This window comes from Poecilia formosa, unplaced genomic scaffold, assembly GCF_000485575.1.
Source record: "Poecilia formosa unplaced genomic scaffold, Poecilia_formosa-5.1.2 Scaffold10, whole genome shotgun sequence".
Lineage (NCBI taxonomy): Eukaryota > Metazoa > Chordata > Actinopteri > Cyprinodontiformes > Poeciliidae > Poecilia > Poecilia formosa.
This window is the reverse complement of record NW_006799949.1, coordinates 3,064,243-3,085,615: the sequence shown is the minus strand read 5'-3', so window position 1 is coordinate 3,085,615 and position 21,373 is coordinate 3,064,243. Positions and strand designations below refer to the sequence as shown.

At 39.0% G+C, this 21,373-nt stretch overlaps 1 protein-coding gene across 1 annotated transcript in view; it reads left to right on the top strand.

Annotated features, from left to right (window-relative positions):
• The first annotated feature begins 2,115 nt into the window (after window positions 1-2,115).
• The window catches only part of rnf13 (ring finger protein 13), a 34,932-nt gene continuing 15,674 nt past the window's right edge, over window positions 2,116-21,373 (top strand). The window contains exons 1-4 of the mRNA XM_007541863.2: window positions 2,116-2,335; window positions 3,871-4,119; window positions 4,276-4,356; window positions 12,947-13,069. Of these exons, the coding sequence (XP_007541925.1) occupies window positions 4,006-4,119; window positions 4,276-4,356; window positions 12,947-13,069 (318 nt within the window). The 5' untranslated portion in view covers window positions 2,116-2,335; window positions 3,871-4,005. The remainder of the gene's footprint in view (window positions 2,336-3,870; window positions 4,120-4,275; window positions 4,357-12,946; window positions 13,070-21,373) is intronic.

The window sequence follows — 21,373 nt, the reverse complement described above, 5'->3', positions numbered from 1 at the left end:
CACACACACACACACACACACACACACACACAGAAGTCCAGTATTATTAAGAGTAATCTGACGAACCCTGTATACAAATTCTGTACAGTATTAATAATTTCCTCCTCTATCTTCACTGTGTATAAATGTTGCTTTGTTATTATTTCAGTGATTTTCCAGGAGTTAACATGTTAGCAGAGACAGCGATCACAAGACTGAAGGTTAACTTGTATGAGCGAGTCTCATCGGAAATGTGGCTCACACCCCCAACAGTTCCACACCAGCCTTTTCTTCAGACAAAAAAAGATCTAATCCATCATTGTTTTGAAGGTTTGAGTGATGTGAATTCTTTCTTTCTTTCTTTCTGCAGCAGTCCATGTGTGTTTATTGTATTCTGTGTTGGCGAAATCAAAGCTGTAAATTAATTTCTTAAGGCCCTAAGCTTGCTGTGCTTGTTCTTTTTCGTTTTAGCCATGAAAATGACTAAAATGAAAAAATGAGAAAAATATTTACTTCTTTACAGATTTCTTCTGTTTTTGCTTGTTTTAATTTTAGATAAGATAACTTTGTTAATGTAAAATGCAATTTAAAAACAATTAAATTTCTTTAGTAAGGAGGAAAAAAGTTACTCAAAGCAAACAGTTATTTAATGCGATTCTATATGTGAAACGCATTAAATAACTGAATAACCAAATGTTTAGATTCAGTTTCACAAGGTATAATGAGGCCTGACCCAGTGATACTGACCTGTAGAACCTGATGATCTCCATGAAAATTGGCAAAATATTTGACAGAAGTGACCCTTTCTGAAATGTGTCCGGTGAAACTGGGCTATAACTAGCATATTTCAGAAAAATAACAAAATTACAACACATGGTGGCAGTAAAGGAATATTTTTGAATGCTATTATTTCTTTAACAAAAACTCCTGATAGAAATTATACATTTCAAAATACTTTTTAGATTGTCATGTCACCATTGCAATACACACAACAAAATATGACAATATTTTAAGTCTGTTTCGCCCATTCCTAACTCAAGGGCAGATAAAATATTTGCTGAAGGGATTATATTAAGTGCCTTGGTTAAAGTATTCATACATTTTACTTCTTTCTTTCTTTCTTTCTATCTTTACATTTTGTTGCATTATAAATATAGACATCAATATATTTTATTGGAGTTTGATGTGACACACTAACATAGATTGCTCATAATGTTCTGAAGTGGAATTTTTTTGGATTTTTAAAATTACTATTAAATAATTAAGTGAACTTTGAAGGTCAATAGAGGCACAATGTATTTTATTTAGGGTGAAGTGAGTTTGAAAGCATATTGAACCTCATTTCAGCAAACAAACCAAATGAATATATCTATCCATTGGATATATCTAAAATACATTTTGAAAAGTTATAGTAAAAAAAACTGGAAAAGTGATGTCCAGATTTATGTAATTCGGTGTAATTTATGACCTACTACTATTCAAAATCTGTGCAGCATTTTAAGGTCTTTGAATTTAAGAAAACCGGCAGCAACCTGGTGTGTGCCTTCTGGGGATCAATCCTTATTGCTCTCCACGTGTCTGAGGTTAGGTTATGTTGGAGCTGTTATCTTTGGTTTTGGTAAGTAGAGGATAATCCAAGATAGAAACATACCTAACTTATCAATGGTGTCCTTATTCACCCCAGGTTATTGTTATTGTACTGAATACTAACAATTTAATGTAATTTAATTTAGCCAGATAACGAAGTTGCATCTTATTTTCAATATTTAAAATATCGCTCAATAATTAAAACTCACTGTTCACTGGGTCATCTTTTACTCTTGTTATTGTACTGTAAGCGCTGACAGTATGTGAAATTATTAAGCAATTCTTGCTTTTATCTAAAATAAATAAATTATTACAACGATCAGGTCTGCTAATGGCCAAATATCGACCTCACACTCAGCTCATGAGACTGCAAAAGGCAGCGAATGGTTGCTAGCATAGACATTAATACGCATTCACGTCCATGTTCATGTCTATGGTTGCTAGCCTGTCACGTAGATCTGTTTATGTCCTGAGTCTCTTCCGGGATTAGATGACTGACGGGACTTTCGTCCAATCAGAGGCTGAGGGTGGATCGCCGCAGGGGGCGGAAGTTGTTGCTCTCACATGAGAAGGAAAAAGAAGCTAACGGTGAGGATTAAACTGTAACGTTCATGGTCATAGTCATCGACCCCTCGTCCAAACGGAATGTATAACATCCGCTGTCATCACTTTTGGGTTTGTTCCTTAACGCGATGCGCAGTAATGGAGGGCAATGCCGCTGACAGCTGGTAGTTTCTGGAAAAAAGCAAAGATACGTGCAGAAAAAGAGGTAAACACCCAGAAGGAGGCTAGCTTCTTGTGCTAGCCGTATGCTAAATTGCTCTGTTTTGGTCGCTGTCATCAACAATTTAAGAGGGTCAACATTGATTCTTGCACAAGTACTGTCCTGAACATGTAATGCTTAGCGTTATTGTGATTGCATTAATTGCATTGCACCGATACGCGTGTAATTATTAATGTCCGATTTAGTTTAATGGTAGTTTAGACTTATTTATGACCATGTTTTGTCATTTGCAGTTTCCCCTCTTGGCTTTTAGTAATCACATCATGATCTCATCGTTTCTCATCGGAAAATGTGATCACTATCACTTGATGTTCAGTCATCATCTGACCCCTCCTCTTATGAAAGATGTTGTCCTCACTTCCCTATTATAGAGCCTTTGTTATGATGGGGGGAAAAAACTCACCCGTGGTCTCACATAATTTGCCCTCCACTTTGAAAAAGTGTGTTATATTATGTTACAGCAAATATGATTATACTGTGTTCTTGAATCAGAACCTGATGTTGTTTTTAGTTCACAACGTACTTGGATTGTGGTGACAATATTTTGTGGCAAAATTTAAGACAGTGAATTATGGCCACAGATTTTCAAACAAGTACCTATCATGGCAACATTTTCATATGAATCATATGTGGAAACATATTTTATCTGAAAGATATGAAGAAAAGAAGGTAAATATCTAAATACACAAAGACAGTTATAGCATTTTACAAGTGTATATTTAGGTTTATTTAATATCAATCAAACGTGGTTTTCTCAAACTAAAACTTCAGCGATAATCTATGGTAACAGGAATATAAAAACAGATAGTTTATATTTTAGATATTAGGTATCATCAATACATTTTAATACAGCAGTCTGTAAGAACAAATAAAAAGCTGCTTTTGATGGGAATGTGCAGGGGAAACAGGGAATGCCAATCAAGGAGTTGAACCTAAAATGTCAGCAGCAGACTCGATAATCATAACATATGTACTAAACATAAGGGAAATTATTTTTCATGTGTGTCTTTGACATATGATTATAAGAAGATAGAGTTCAGGCTTGGAGTAATTAAAAAAAATCATTAGAATTGTAATAATATTTTAAATAGTTGGCATTAGGTTTTCCAATTTAAAAAAAAAGAAAAAGAAAATCCACATTCAGAAAATTAAAATTTTAACTTTTTCATATGATGTTTTCATCCAGAAAAGCTTGCTAAAGATGCTACTGCTAGCATTCTCTCTCTGCTTTTTATGTGATTCTTTTAACAGTTTGGTTTGCAACATGTTTTTCTTACATTTGTGGTTAGTTATACATAGATAAAACTCACAGAAAATATATTATTTACATTTATGGATGTAGTGCTTCCCTTGGAATGCCAACATTTTTAATACCTACTATTTCAGCTGCACCGTTAGCGCTGCTTCCAGACATCCAAGCTCCCATTAGGCAGGTCACCTGACACAGACGGGAAGCTGCAGCAGCCAACACAGTCTGACTCTACTTACACAAATATCGCTGTGTTTTCTATCTTTTTTAGGTGTGACGACCGCAGTTGCCGTCCGGGAGCCCTGCTGCGGGCCAGTCTGCGTGGCCGATTGCGTATATGTGCTTCTGGTTTTGTATGTTAATGAGCGAGTGGCATAGAAGCTGGGGATTGTAAGGTGATGCCAAGATGCTGCTGTCTCTGGGAATGCTGATGCTCTCCGCCACGCAAGTTTACACCATTTTCACCGTCCAGCTTTTCGCCTTCCTCAACCTGCTGCCAGTGGAGGCCGACATCACTGCTGTAAGGAATACAAGACACAAAAAAAAAAAAAACACCATACAAATTGACATTATTTTTGATTCGATTAGAATAACTCATTTATTGTTGCGTTTTTAGGATTTTGACATTGTGCTGCAGTTGCGTTTAAATACTGAATTTATTTTTGCTTTATTTCAGTACTCATTTGATAACAAAACCGAAACCTTCGACGACATGCCTGCTCGGTTTGGCTACCGGCTCCCCAGCGATGGACTTAAAGTGAGTGTTTGAGGGTCAGCGGTTGTTCTTATCAGTTCTGAGTTTTTGTACTTTTTATTTACCATGTGTAAAATTAGGAACATTAACTGAATCTGCCCAGACTTTATTCATTTAATCAATGATTTAATAGATGCAGGTAAAATAAATAAATAAGTTGATCTTTTTGAACTGATCTGTATTCAGGTAATATTGTTTGTCTTTTATTCACCACATCGAAACTCAGGTTTTGGTCCAAATCAGTTATTGTTGGGATGTTTGAGTATCTGACAGAATAACACATTCAAAATCACAAAAGGACCAATTCACAGTTTTTTTTGTTTGTTTTTTTTTTCATCTTCCTGATCTGGAAAACAAAACAGGGTTAATAAAAAAAACCTAAAAACCCCTAAAAACAGGGTTTATAGCCACAAAAGTGTCACATAAATAACTACTGAGGTTCCTCAAAAGCCATGAATTAACTCTTTACCACACGTACAAACTAGATTCATAATTCAGTGTTGTTTTGTTTCATGATTTGTGGAAGCTGTAGATAAAAATCTGACAAAGTTAAGGGTTTTACGTTTAAAAATACGGAATGTTACAAAAACGGATGGAAAAATCTAGAATGTTGTGTCTGGACATGTGGTTGCTTATTGATTTATTTATTTTTTTCCACCTTAATGCTTTTCTGAAGGTTTCAAAGTCTCCAACGTTTAAACTCAAGCAAACTCAATACAGTAACAGCGTTACTGGGTATCTTCCGAATGTAAACCTTTAAAGATTTTGTGAAATTTCCATGGTGACATTTGAGAAAGTGTAGAAGCCTTCAGATTCTCTTCAACAAAGCTTCATTAAAGAGTTAAAACTATTTAATTTCAATGTGTTGTTGCGCAGTTGTTTTTGTCGCTGGGATCTCTTTGTATCCCATAATTAGCAGCCCTCAGAAGTTGATCCACAGAGATCCCAAACAGAGGGGGTGATTCATGTCTGCTATCTAAGCTGGCCATTGTTAGTGATTCCCACAGGCAAGAACTTGTTGATGTTGCACAAAAAGGCTTTTCATCCAAATAGACAAGTCGATGGAGAAATATGTAATGCCTTGTTTTGTGTTTGTTGGTGTTTGGACAATCACAGTTTGTAACACTTTGTCAAATTAGTGTGTGCAATGTTTATCGTCATCATGTGTGTTGAAAACTATAATTTTAGCAGTGACTCCAAGGTATGATTTTGAATTTGAAAGTCTTGCGTTGTCACATTTTTTTTTTCCCAAGTATACTGTTTTATTGGATTCATTACCTGTGAAGTGGAGAAAATATTTATGATCAGATGGATAATTGTAAATGGAGATGCACTCATAGGGATTTTGTGGCTGATATTTTGATCTGCAATTTTTATAAAGCTTTAATCTATCTATTCCAAGAATTAAAGGTATAAAATAGGGGAAGATTAAAACAAAAGTCTGTCTATACTAGAGAGCAGTCGTTTATTTTGTATTTTAACACAAAGACAAAATTATTTGCTGATGGATTTTACAAACTTTCTTTAGCATCTCATATTAAGGACTGGTGAGGTTAGCATAGCTAGCATAAAAAAAGAAAAATCAGTCTCTGGGTGCATCCCCTTTAAAAAAAATATAATTACATACATTGAGATCTGTAAAGGCTGTCCACATTTTCAATTTTAACATATCTAATTTTCTCTCCAGTAACAGCTTACACTCTGTAAAATGTTGTTGTCAGTACAGACTGGCAGCTTTTAAGAAGAAATATTGTCAAAAAGTCATCTGCTCCCAGTCAACAGCTCATTTCTCTCTGTGCTTTCAATTATAAATAGATTGAACATCTGAAGAAGCTTAAACGAGTTAACACCGTTTTCTAAAGTGCATGACATAACCATCCTGTTGCCAGGTTTTCTTTCTCAGATCCAGAATGCTCATTGAGATTTTATTTTATTTTTTTTACTTCAATCAGTTTGAAATTGACTCACATCAACCCAGATAAACAAAAGGGATTATCATACAGTCAATGCACTTTGTTTATGTGTGGGAGAATATTAGTATTATGTAATAACAGGATTAGTCTCTCTGTTTTCCGTTTTGTGTTTTAATTTACATCTAATCTCTGCGTTTCATCGATCTCTTTTCTTTACCTCTGGCCTCATGTTGCTGTTCGGAGGGACAGAAAGCTTCAGTGTCACGCACACTCGCTGCTCAGGTGTCTGAGGGCTTCCAAAATTACTCCCTTCATTTGCTGCCTATATTTGTCTCTGTCTGGTTGCGTTTGGCAGCAGGCTGTCACAGTCTGTGATTTTTACAGCTGCACGGAGTAACATTTTGTTGTCCAATGAAATCAACTTCGAGAAGGAAAGTTTTTTTTAAATTTTTCTGATCATGGAGGAAATTTGTCTAAAGTTGTAAAATCTGTGTTTTCATATTGGTTCATCCCTAAAACAAATGCTCATGTTTAGGTTAGGTTTCAAACTTCTGGTTTAGGGTGATTTGCAGTATTAGTCTCCCCTACACATAACGTACTGTTGTCCTCCAGTTATGCATTACTTTGTCTGTTGCTCTATTATATTAAATCCCAGCAAAAAGCAAAGAATTAGTTTTTGTAATATGACAAGCTCTGAAAAATCTCCCAAGGGCCGTCAATCATTTTTTAAGGCAATGTATTGGATATTTACTTTCTTTACTAAAAACTGCTAAACGTTTATGATAATACTGTAAGTCTGCAGTTGTTTTGGTCTCCAGAGAAGCGTTTGGCATCACAAGACGACACGAGCCTGCTTATTTCCTGATGATTCCCCACAGGGAAGATGGCTGTATACAGAGCCCTTCCTGTTTCCAGTTGTACAACTCTGTGTTTGCAGTCGGCACAGCCTCTGCTCCAGACGTCTCTAGGCCTGTGTCGCTCACCAAGTGTATTCACCAGATCAAAGTGGTTTATTGGTAACTTTAATTCTGTTAACTATGCCCGCTGGCATAATTAACCTTAGATGCTAAACGGTTTTTTTTAATGAAGTGAATGTTTCACTTTCTTTCTAGAAATAGTTTAATTTAAGCTGAAAACTTTCTAGAGTACCATAGACAATACTCTGCAATTTTAGAGGTGGTGGGTTGATTTAGTTGCAAATATTTCCTTGAGAAACATCAGATTTGTGTAAGTTCCCAATTTCTACAGGCATTCTAGATAAGGCTCAGCGTAAAAGCAAACATGAAGGCCTCGTTCACCTGGAAAAATTTGGGCTGTTTTTTTTATTAGATAGTTCATTTTACTCAGTCTACTTTGATATACCAATTCATCATTGTTATTGTGATGTTTCCAAAATGCTGTTCGTTTTAAGCCAGATGTAGCCACACCGTAAACATCTGTGTGTGGCAAAAAACAAACTAAAACAGCTAAAAATCCGTGAGGTAGAAAATACTTTTTCACAAACACTGCAATTCCGGCAGCCAGTTCCGCTCACGGACTAATGGCATTTCTTGCTCCATTATATTTAAATTGAGGCGTGAAATCTCAAAAAGCCCTAAGGTCATCCTGGGTTTTCTGTAGCTTTCTGCTCAAGTGTGCAAATAAGTGAATTCATTTCAATTCCGGGAGAAATGTCAAACGTTCAAGCCATGAAAGCACTTAAACAGTTTCGTCAGTTGTGAGTCATTAATGCCGTTCTGCGCCCGCAGCAGTCACGCGTCTCTTTTTCTTGTCCTGGCAAAAGCACAGAAATGACCTGATCACCTCTGCCCACTTAAGCAAGCTTTGTACTCCAGCTGAACTGACTGTCGCAGGAAAGTTTCTCTAGCCTGGAAATCCCTCCCTTTCATGCTTTTGCTGGGAGATGTTTTTGACACATCAGCTGCATGCCGCGATTAATCAGGTGTTGGACAGAAGCGGGACATTATTTTGCAATTTCCCAGTTCTTCTGTTCTGCTTTTTGTCAGTTTACAACAGACGTCTGCAACCTTTACAACCAAACAACATATTTTTGCACCAAGTCCAGCTAAATATATCTCATTCACTCCAATGTGGGATTTTAATATTTGTGGAAACATTTTTAAAAACACACTTTTAGTATCATTCTGTCATGATTCAATAAAGTTACTACATGAAAACCTGCCAAACAAACCTGTATTTGTTGTTATACTGTATGTAAAAGCATTGGTTGACTCTAGCTTTTATCCAAGGTTATCGAGAGCCAGTGAAAGACCCGTGTTTCCAGTTTATATGACTGTCTTCCACGAGAGAAAATTAGAAAAGTTATAGTTGTCTGGCTTGCTTGTGTAATCCCAGTAATTTAGTAGTCTTAAGTGTTTTAGCTGGAGAAAACATGGCGGACATTAGCAACAGGTTCAGCTGCCATTGTCGGCCTGTACATTTGGAAACCAGCACAGATGGAGCAGTTCCTGTTTTTGTGGGTCTCACCAGCTGCTGAAGCAGTTCTCTGCATCAACATCCCAGGTATACTTTCTACTAGGGCATAGGTCAGCTTACAGCCGAAGAAGTATTTTTTTTTTATTTATTTTTTTTTTACCATTTTGTACTTTATTTTTTTATGTAAAAAGTGAAACCTTTTTGTCCCAGCTGGTGCTTTCCAGTCATTTTACATACGTTTCTGATTTCACTGTAAGGAAATGTGGTTATATGATGCTAATACATAATGCATACTGGAATGCGATCACTCATCTGAAGTGTTTGCGTTGATCAGGAGTCATAACTTCTCCCCTTTTCATAAGACTCAACTTGTCCAAATGGGGATCAGCGGCACAATCAAATGGAAATAACAGGATTATATGTGAGTTTTGAGCATTTTCATCAAAATACTTCCATTTATTTCAAGAGAAATAAACCTGGCTTACTAGTAGAACCGTAAATTATTAACGTGGGGTTATGAGGCAATGAAATGAAAATGGCAAAGAGGCAAATTGGCTTAGAGCTGAGCTACAGTAAACAGAAACACGAAATTGTCTCTAGAGAAGACGGTTTGTGAATCTCGGGATCTGTGTGCCAACCAAAGCAGGGGGAAGTGTTTAGTTTGTTCCTGTTTTAAACAATTTTGCTATGAGTTACATAATAAAACATTTGCTCCTGTGGTTTGACTAAGTGGCTCATGTAGCGAATGTGGGGGTCCAGTTCTGGCCCGGTCATGTGATCAAGTCTTATTTCTGGTTTTGCTGGGTTTTTCTACCTACTTTAGGGGATTTCCAGAAAAAAAAATGTCCTCATTCTCCAGCCATGTCTGACTATAACCCAGACACAACATGATTCAGATTACATTGATTCGCTTCCTCCCAATTATAAAGGTATTCAGTAAGAGGGCTTGTGGTCCGTGAAGCATCCTGGTCATGTAGACACTGTGCAGTCATATAATTATCGTTGTTGGCTAAATGCACGGTCTGTACGACCGACGAGCTCTGCAGCTCTGTGTGCGCAGCAGTCTGCTTTGGATCCCAACATCAACACTAATCTGATCCTGAGGTCGCTCTGGCTCTTAACCTGCTCTCAGGAAGCCTCAGTCAGTCCTACAGCAATCTACCAAATCTATTGTTTTTAGTCTCCCAACTAGCAGCAAAGCTCCAAACAAGCCCGATATGGAGCATCACTCTGGCAGGATTAAATGTAATCCCTGTGAAATCATTTGGAAGAAATCCTCCCCTCCTCTCACCCGCCTGTGGAGCCACGCAGCAACATGAAATGCCCTCTGTTTGTCAGCGCTGTGGGCATAAAGCATTCATATCACGTAAATCGTTTTACATTTTGTCACATTGCAACTGCAGAGTGACGTCTCTTAGAAATGAAATATATATATATATATTTTAGCATTCATTAACATTCGGCTCTTTTTACTGTCTCTAAATAATAAAGTCCAGTGCAGCCAGTTTTCTAAGTTTCCTCTTTAGAGTTGATAGATACATTAAAAAAATAGAACAAATGTGAACAGAAACCAAACACTTACACACAGAAATGGTCTGGAGCTGAAATGATTAATCAAATTAATTATAATGACTCGATTATTGAAACGATGGTCAAATAATTTAGTAATCGATTTACTGGACTCAAAAAAAGGGTCTGAAAGGACAACACACTCATGTTAAAAAATGAATAGAACTTTTTTATTTCCATCATGCAATGTATTTTGAATATTGCATAAAAAAAACTTCAGTGGTTAAATAACTTTGTTTATATGATTAATTGTCAGGATAATTGATAGATCAATTGATTGCTAAAGTAAACATTAGATGCAGCTCTAAACAGGTCAGGCAGAAAGTTTCGTAAAAGTTTATAACAGGACTAGGATATAAAACAACATAACTGCAAACCAAGCAAGACGTGGCCGTCTACGTAAATGGACGAACCTTGTAAGCAAGAAGAGCATCAATCAGAGAAGCAGTTAGAGGCCCTCGGTGACTGTGGAGGAGCTGCAGAGATCCGAGGTTCAGGAGGGAGAATCTGGTGACAGGACATCTATTAGTGATGCACACGACGACTCTGGCATCGGCAGAAGAGTGACAGTCCTGTTGTAATTGTTGTTTTGGCTTAACTTTAAGTGGACCAAACTCAGACGACTTTCTTTTTTTTTTTCTTTAAAACAGAATGAGTTATCACAGAATTCAAGTTTGTGTTTAAATGTTTATCCACAGAACTGTGTTAAGCCTTAAAAATCAGATTCTTGTATTTATCTATTTATTTTTCATTGCAGCTGATAGCAGTGAGGCGTTTGAGTTCAGCTCCTCAGTTCTCGTCTCTCCAGATCTTACAGGCACAATTGCAGTTAATAACCCTTAAAGATCGGATTCATGACTCGATCACAGCAGAACATGCAGAAATATGATCTCGGATAAGAACATTTTCAAAATGCGGCTGAGCATTTCATCCTCAAATAGTCATGCTTTTCTTTCCTCCTTTTTAGACATGGATGGTTTTATGATTCGTCTCTTGGACACAGTGCTGTCACGAGTCACGCATTCGTCACTCATCTGCTCCTTAAACTCTGGCCTTCTCAGATTCATTGATTTGTTCATTAGAAGCTCCAGTAGAAAGCTTACTTCATGAGCTTTTTGTTAAGCAACGCTGCATGGCTCTAATTACCTCTTTAGGATTAATGTGCAGTGCTTATCCCAGTGTTTATCTAAAGTTAATATCTTTACTGAAAAATAAGTAGAAACTTCCTCCCAGCCCGTTTCCAGGACGACCCCTCCTTCCTCGTTAGTTTCCTGTCTCTCAGCCTGACGCCGTCTCCGCATCCTGCAGTGTTTGCATGTGCATCTCACTATTTATTTTCCCTCAACAGAGGGCACTCTTGCTTTTGGTTTGTTTGGGGGAGGAATGTAAGGCAGTGGCACAGTGACATCATTTAGCACCAAGCGGCGGCTGCACTGGAGGCACCCGGAGGTGGTGTTGTTGTAGGCACTGGGTGATTCCTCGCATTCCTTCTTCTCCATTTCCTGCAGAATGTGCTCTCTCTATATCTCAAGTTCTGCTCAAGTTAAACCACAGCGACATGGTGCAGTTTTCATCCTCCTGCCCGGGTTGCAGACGGCTGTGCGAGTGCGATGCATCACTGTGGTCATTATTCAGCTGCTGCTCGATGCTACGTCAGTGTGGCATCCAGCCAGATGTGCTCAGAGGAGATGGGTTTGCTGCAAGCTGACGCGGGCCTTATGCGTGTGAGGGAAAGAGCTGACTCCCCGGTTTGTTTTGCCAGGTTTGAAAGCCCCGGCTTTCTAAGAGAGAGGTAGATGCAGAGCCCCGCTGCTATCCACACTTCCTGTCTTCCTCTGGTGTTAGTTACACTTGCATAAGCGAAGCTGAGGTTTCTAAATGTTCCTAACACTGGGCCATGCCCTATTCTCCTCTCGCTTACAACACCTTACTCCTCTTTAGACTGTAGAGAGCTGTTTTGTTGACTTAGTTTAACTATTTTTATCTTATTTCTCTCCCGTCGTTCCAGAACTCTCTCATTCCTGTCTCTCTGCTGTTTCTCCTTTTGTTCTTGATCACGGCATCGCACCAAAAAGCCCCCTCTTCTCTCATCTCCTCTCTATCTCCTCATCACTCTCTTCAAAGCTGTAGCTGCAAATGGGACGAAAACAGGAAGCTGCAGAGAGGAGCTGTGATAGTGAAATGCAAGAGTCTGAATTTTTCCAGGAAAATCTGTGAACGATAGCATTATTGACATCAAGCTAACGATATTGCGTATGTGTAGTTTTTCGTAGTTTGGTTTGAAAAGTGTGTGCTTTCATGTTTTGGCCAGATTTCTTTCTTTCTCCTTTTTAAGCCAAGTTGCAGATGAAAACTCAGCTTTCTGTGAGAGTAACATTAACAATGTTTTTAATTAAATTGATCATGCATCAATTATCTGATTGCAAATGATATGTTTGAAATAAAGCCTGTAATTGCACTAATAAACAACTGCTTAGCTTCACTTTAGATATTCCTCTACAATACTAAAATTACCCTTTATGAGTTTTTAACAATAAGCACAGCTGCGTATGCATTTTTGTCTTTTATTGTGGATTTTATCTAAAAATGTCTTTCTTTGGTGTCACTGGGGAGAAAATGTGCAGATAAACGGGGAGAAACGAAGTATTTCTCTTAACCTGCACTCATTCCCACAGGGTTTCCTGATCGGTGCCCGACCTGAGAACGCGTGTGAGCCCATCGAACCGCCGCCCAGGGAAAACATGACGGGCGCCTTCATCGTCCTCATCAAGCGATACGACTGCAACTTCGACATGAAGGTACCAAGTTTAGACTCGCTGGTTTATGTAAAATCCTCTTTCATGGAACGCCGGCGGCATGATTCCCAGACGTATCAAATTTTATCTCTACATCTAAACGCAGGTGTCTTGAGCAGTTTATGCAGATACATCCACCTTGAAACTAAAATGAGTGAAACTGACAAACATTTCTAGAGTAAATATTATTTATTCAGCTGTGAATTTATAGAGTAAGGCTGCTACAACCTGATACCCACAGAACAGTTTGTGTTGGTTTTCTGTTCATTCGTATCAGTAGGTGGTGTTTTCTGAGTTAGTCTTTAGTCTGCTCACAGATCGCCCTTGTTGAGGCAGGAAAACAGGAAGTGGCCATTTCCCTAAATGCAGTTTCCTGCATGATTGTCCAGCTCATTCTGCTGCCTCTCTGGCTTTTCCTGAGTTTTTTTTTTTTTTTTTTTCAGCTCATTCTGCTGCCTCTCTGGCTTTTCCTGAGTTTTTTTTTTTTTTTTTTTTAATGCTGCGGTCAAAGGAGTTGGAGACATTTTTATCAGGGCGCTTGTTGTATGATGAAGGAGAACAAACATGTAAAAGTTATGAAACCACGATTGTAAGAGTAATCATGCAGTAAACGGAGGTAAATAACTGCACCAATACTTCTGGCTCACAGTCAGGAATTTGGAAACATTATTAATCAGCCTCAGGGTGATTTACGGTGACAGTTTCAAGAGAATTTTGTCACTGCCTGTTCTTTTCCCCATGAGTTGGAAACCATTAACCAGAATAAAGACAAAACTACACCAGGCAGTGATCCAAAATAATTAGCCATTTTTTAACCACACTCAAATGGCAGATATACTTGTCGTTCACTCAACTTAAGTTGTGTTAATTTATCCTGCAGATAAAATATTCCTGTTGCCATCACACAGGTAAAAGTCTGCACCTTTTATGTGATATTCCAACTACGTGACCCAAGACAGGTCAACCTCTTGACAATGCTACTCCACATCAATGTGTGCTTACACTAAGGAATTGCTCAAGTGCTGGAAGTGGTGCCAACAAAGATCCAGTGGTGGAACTGGTTTGGTGGAAAAAAAAATCCCCTCTGGGTCTTGTGAATTGTCTTGTGAATGTGAGAACTGACTCCTCACACAAGAGCTTCAAACTGCCCGTGTCAAAAGACCGGTTTTCAGTTCCCTGCTGCAAATAAATGGCAGAACAGTGAGGAAAAAGTAATGAAGAACAGAGGGAGAGATGGAGTTAAAACAGTGAGAGCTGAGATGAGTACTAAGAAGCTTGGAATCTGTCTTTGAACTGATCTCCAGCTCTCCTGCTCACTCTGTCTCTGTGAGCAGGAACTTTTTCACTTCCGTTCTTTACGCTTTCTGATCCACGGAGTCTAACATTTCCAAGTTTTTTTTATTTTTTATTTACCGTATCCCTCTTTGTCTTCTCCGCCTCGCCGTTATTTCGCGCTGTTGCAGCCGCATGGCCTTATAAGGTCGAGCTGCATCACACAAATGCAGAGACATGTTGACAGACTGGGCAGTGATGTTTCCTGGACTGGAGTGTAACCAGACTCTACAAAGCTGTGCACGCTTTCTGACCTGCCTCTGATTGGCTCTTCAACAACTTTCATGTGATGTGATAAAAGTTTATTCTCTTCCTTTCCTTTCATTCATATTCATTCTGTCTTTTTTTGTTTTGTTTGTTTTTTTGTGTGTTCACATAAATGACAGCGTGTGAGTCTGTACATATTTAAAGTGATTTGTTTGCTTTGGATTTATTTGTACGGTCTTGTTATATTCCAGAGGAAAACGGCCGCTTTATGTACATTTAATAGACAATAAAGTAGCTTTGTAGGTGGTGTCACTTTTACTAAACTATGTCAAGATGTCTTTAAATAAAAAAAGATCCTAGTAAATTTCAGTCGTCAACAGCATCTGATTCACTTTTAAAGACAGTTTGGCTGGTTTTTGTTCAGTATGTTGTAAAACAACCCAACATTTTTGTCACATGATTTGTCTTTTTAGCTTCTTGTTGAACTGTCTGACACGTTGGCGTTTCCCTCCACTGTGGAGCACTTTAATGCATCCTGTCTGGTTCTGATTAAACAAATTACAGTCGTCTGAAGGTCACTGATTCCATTGGGTAGTTTTTATAGTTGGGGATGCACGTTGTATTAGCATTAATGTAAGTATTGGCTGATATTAGTCATTTTTAACATGTCAGTATTGATCTGGGCCGATGCAGTGCTTTGTGAAATTATTTCTGCCTTCTGAACTTTCTCACACTGCAAGAATGAAAGTCTCAGCATCTATTTCAATGAGATTTAATGAGATATTCAAGAGTACTTGAATATTTGAGATATTCAAGTACTCTAATAATATTAACTCTATTATTAGAGTTAATAATAAAACTCTAATACCCCTAAATTAAACCCAGTGCAACTAACTGGTTTAAGCCATGTGGGGGGTTCAGCAAACAAAGAGTAAGATGAGACTAAACTTGAACTTTTAGGCCTGAACACATAATCCCTCCCATGAAACATAGTGGTGGCAGCATAATGCTGGGTGGCTGCTGGGGGGTGGATGGAGCTAAATGCTAAGTAATCAAGTCCAGGCGTAAAACCAACAAAGACTCACTCAAAAATGGGTCTTTATTGACACTATCCATCCAGTCTGTCTGAGCTTGATTTATTATGCTAAGACATTGATAATATTTCAGTTTTAAAAGCTGGAGACGTCAGAAACACTTGCAGCTTCAATTACAGGGAAAGGTTATTTATTCTACAACATACTGACTCAAAGCAGCTGCATATAATCAGCCCCATTTTCACATACTGTCTCAAAAAACCACGAATACTTTTACTAAGCACTGTGTTGACGTTTTCTCTGCTCTCGTACGACGAGGAGACGAAATGATTATGGGCAAAGGTCCAGGTTGTCTCTAATGAAATTGGTTTAAGTGGACGTTTTTGCATAGAGGAGTTGCAGTCACGATCTATTCCCCTAATGTTGTTTTCAGTCTATAAATAGTGAGTCTTTACAAATTTATTGGCTCTAAAAGTTGCCATAAATCCAAGTTGCAGTGACGGTGAAACTGGTTGCAGATTTGTTTCTTTTTGGGAAGACGTCATTTTTCCGTTTCCCCCGATTCCTTTCTGCATCCCTTCAGTCTGTCTGGGAGATCTGGCTTGAGCCTCTGCCATAATGAGCAGTCATACCTGGAGACATCATCACATGGACACACAGCTACAATCTAACAGCTCTTTTCTCTTAGACGCACACATCCACACACACTTCTTCCCTTCCTCACATGGCAGGCTTTGTTTCTCCATCACTCACTTTCCTTTTTCCTCTTATCTTGGCTGTCCCTCGCCTTAACTCTTGTTGGCCATCTCTTGCTCACACATTGACACTACCGTGCCGCTGTCGACCCTCCACCCCGTCCTTTCAGTCACACACACCCCATACAAAGGAAAACCTCCCTCCTTCCTCTTTTCTCCTCTCTTAGTCTGGATCTGTTCCCCCAGAAGCTGCAGGGAAACAAAGGGATAATAGATCCCATCTTGACTGAGAAGAGCCACTTGTCTGTGTGGGTGTTTAGTCCAGGGGTGTCGCATACCCCACCCCCTCCAACAAGCTCACTGTGTTGATATATTCTTTCTGTCCTTCTGCAGCATCCAGACGCAGTGGCGTTTTAATGGATCCGTGACCGTAATGGCCAATAAAAACACGCTAACCCACTTAACCTTCCTTAAAGTGTTAGCATTTCCCCCTATGGAGCATGGCTGCGTGTTAAGGTGAGGGGGAAGACATCAGAAGATGCATACAGACTTTTACAGGCATGCCCTCCCCAGTGTGAGGTCGAATGTCGAGGAGTGTGTGTCAGAGATGGAGGGGGAGCAAAAGGGATCAGTTAGAGAGATGTTAATAATCACTCTTTGTGCATTCCTTCATGGCTGCTCTTTTTGAAACATCTCCAGAGGGTGAGGGTTTGAGCTTCCTGTATGGCCGGGACTCTTTGAGGTGTTGGGGGAGCGCCTCGCTGGTGACCTCACTGGTGACCTCACTGGTGACCTCACTGGTGACCTCTGACACGGAGGGAGGGGGTTGCACAGGAAACTCCAGAGCTTTTTTCCCCCCTGCAATTTCCCTTAAGTCAACACCCTGTTTTAATAGCCGTGCATTTCTTGTTGACTTACCCATTCATCTCCGTTTTCTCTTTAATGACAGACGCACCGGCACATCAGTAAATATGAATATTGTTTGTATGTATTGTAGAGTAGAAACAGCTTTTATTGTCCCACAAAATGGAAATTTGGGTGTAACCGCAGCATCACAGATAAAGGATCACAAAACAAGTTCCTAAAGTGTTAAAACAATATATATAAAAAAGAAGATGAACAATAACAATAATAACAATCATATACTGCACAAGACTGTAACATAAAAATACGGTGAAAATGAATCTGACTCACGGTCTCATTGTGACTTTTTCAAAAATATACATAGTATGCTTGTTGAACATTAAAAAAAGACAGGCTATTTACAATACAGAATATCAGTGTAGAAAACACGTGCGACAACAGCAGAAATGTTATATAGAAATGAGTAAGAACGGTGTAATCAGACACAAAGATCTGTGTAATCATTCAATCATGTTTCGCTAAAGAAAACATTATTTTGTTCTGTCTTGCAAAGATGAATGATTGTACGTTAGAAGCGCAGTGCAAAAAATATTGCATAATAGCCGTGTGAAAGAAAAAAAAAAACACCTACCGGATTGCTGAGCTTTTTTTTTTTTTTCCTCTGGTGGAAATTTCCCAACCTGAAACCTTTGTCGCGCTGTGATTCAGTGGGCAAGGCACTTTGTGCTGATGCAACATTGTTCACAAAGAACAAATCTAACTACATGCACATGTAGTTAGATTTAAAAGTGGATGAGAAATATAGTGTAGCTTGCACAGTTCAGGTTTCTGCACTTGTGTTCAATAAGCGTTTGCATAGAGAAGGGAGCAACATTTTAAAAAATTACACAAACACATTACTTCTGCAGCTACTATCAGTTCAACAAGATGAGTTTCTATAGTTATAGCAACAGAGGAGTTAGCAGCCATTACTTGAACAAAAGGAATAATAGCCGGGTTACACCCACAGTTGAGCCTAAAGTATTCACACCCCTCGCAAATTTAGATTTGAATTAAAACTTTAATTTAAATCCAACATGGTCATAAGTATGAATAATTTTGGGCACAGCCTTTTGTAAAAAGTATCAAAAATAAGTTTTATTTTAATACCGGCACACATTTCAAAACAATTTAAACATGACATAACTTAAAACATTCATTGTCCATTTGTATATTGGGATGGAGGAGGATACTTTAGTTTCTAATTAAACTAAACGGAAACTTTCTGTATCAGAAAGTCTGAGGTATCTCCCACCAAGCTACAGGATAGGTCTGTGGGCTATACCAAACATATTCATTACATTTAATACAGAAAATCATTCTCGGATATTGAGATTTCACCCGGTCAGTTCTGACTGACTGTTTCTAGAAGCAGGAGAATCCCATATGGAAGCACGGAAACATGCAAAAGGTTAATTTTGCGTAATAGTGCATGTTTAAAACATCCCGTCAGTGGCGTTTTTGGTTATTTATACCTCTGATTTATGTCTTATTTAATATTTCATACAATACAATGCATGTTAGTGAATCTGTTGCTCTAGTGTTTGAATAAATAAAATACAAAGAAAGAAAGAGCTTTTTAGCTAATTAGCTCCACATTCACCTTTTGAATAGTGGATACATTTCTTCTTAGTGCTGATAAAGGTGATCCGAGTACAACAAGCGGTTCTCGTACCACAGTTTGAGGCACCTTGGATCTAAATTACTTTATTTCATTCTGTGTACTTATTAAAGAAGATATTACTTTAAAAAAAGCAATATGCTTTTCAATTGCTACTTTATTCTTACTAATCCAGAAGTTTATGGTTTTTGGAAGGGTGCTGTAAAAACTAAATTACTGCAATGATGTGGAAAACTGGTTGGACCAGTCCTGTGAGTTCAGACGGTTTAGCTGACATGTTTACACCTTATACCTTTTGTTGCTATGAGACTATTGCTTATCTATCTGGGTCATTTTATGTTTTTTTCACAAGTTCAAGCCTAACCTGAGCGGGAAAAGGAGAACAGAGTACATGTTCTGAAACTAAGCGAAAAGTACCAACAGTTGAATTGCAGATCCGCCCAGTTTCTGCTGGTACATAAATCAAAGAGAAAGAGAAGAAATCCCAGAAAGGTGAGGAGGGTCAAAGTTCCCTAACTCACTTGACGTTATCGTCTGGTGAAGTTCCTTCCTCTTTGGTTTTTTTATCAGCAGATAAAGCATGACTGGAAAGATGTAGATTAGCAGGGAGTAGTCTTAAAACAACACCTCGATTTTAGTTTACAGAAGTCACAGGTATGAAACGGTGTCATATGTTCATCAATTTAAGTCAGCCATGATATGTGATTTGACCAGCAGCAGGGCATCTGCCCCTGAGGCCAGTGATTTCCCCTCTAAGCCATTCTTCTTTCCCAGCTCTTCCTTCCAGCGAAATACTTTTCATAGCAAAGCCTGTTTGCGGTGCAGTGACCTAACGCCCCCAGCACCCTCCCTGCTCCACACACCCACACACACGCACACACACGCACACACAGAGGCTTCTGTCTTCACTCAAACCAGGATATGGCCTCCTGCACACGCTCATAGTCTTATGACAGGGTATGACTTCGGCTGACTGGATGTATGACTCGCTGAAGAAACGTGTTTGTGAGAAAATGGTGGAACTGGACAGATCTCATATTGGCGTTTCTCTTGCTGGGCTGACGTCGTGTCTTTGCAATTTGTTGTGGCAACAAACAGCTCAGACTTGATATCTCTGACCTCCAAGACTCACAGGCGCAAAAACATGAAGCACTCAAAATATATTTGTCCTTCTGAAACATCTCCATATTTTTCCACTAAGGCTGCAGACGTTGTCGTATTCTTAGCAGAATTTTTAAGAGAGACCAATCTAAGTCTGGGGGACGACATGGTTGAACAACGTATCATGATGCAAGCATTTCATATCAGTTGATGTCGGTAATTATTGATTATTGATTTTTCACTCACTTTTTCTTTTTTTTTTTTTTTCAATCAGTTATGAGGCCTGGGGGCAAAACCTGAAACTGGTGCTGCACCAGCTGATTGTTGCTAGGTTACCATAAGTTATTCTACAAGTTGTTGCTAGGTAACCAAAGAGTGAGTGAGTTAGTTGATGCCACCAACTTGGCTTAGCCGGCTGTTAGAGGTTGAGTGGTTAAAATTTTTTCCCTGCCTACATCCCCCAGAATGCTTTGTGGTTCCGGATCAGTTCAGTGAAATTATTGAATGCTCTGTTCTCAGATGCTCACAGTTTAATCTGTCCTAAGGATTGAACACAAATGACACTGACTAGATTTGCACACAAATAATATTGCAGCTACAGTGAAATTCAGATTTACTATTTTTTTTTTCCTATTGGCTAATTACAAATACACGCCACACTTTTCATATTCTTCCGTCCAAAACACTTCCTTACTACTCGTGTCGGTTCGTTTCAAGAATGTCTAATGAAAGTGCCGTTGTAGCGTGATCTGATAAAGACTGTACAACTCTGGTACAGAGCTGGCTTGGCAAACACCTGGCATGAGAAGGAAGCAACAATAAAGGGAGCTTGAATTATCTTTACTGCACCTGTAGTTCAAACATTTATGCTCTTCAACGCACCGACGGTGCACTGCATGAATTACAGTTGAGCTTTGTTATCTGGACCCGTGGCCCCTCCCTGCAGTTTGCAGCTTTATTGAACCCTTTATCTAATCAACCGTCTCTGGACCTTGAGAGTAAGACCCAACTCGGCTCTGCGCAGCATTCCTCTGAAACACAGAGGAGGCGGTGGGGGGTTGGTCGACGCTGAAACCAGGAAGATGAGAAGGGTTGGGCGGGCTTCTGAAGAAGGTGGTAGTTTGAGCAATTTACCGATGCTAATGAGGAAAAGGGGAAGCGAGTTTGACTTTGGCTTCGATGGAGGGAGATAAGAGTGGAGTTTGGTCATTGGGGTGGGCAGAGAGGAAAGGAGAAATTACCTAGGAAGTTTGGCATAAAGAGAGACAGAGTGAGAGGGGAAAGCTCAAGGGAAAGGAGCAGGAGGGAACAGGAAAAACTAGACAAAACACGAGACAGTGTGGATCAGAGAAGAGAAAATGGTCTGATTTGATGTGTGGTTAGATCCTGGTTTCTGTCTGCTGAGGTGTAGAAA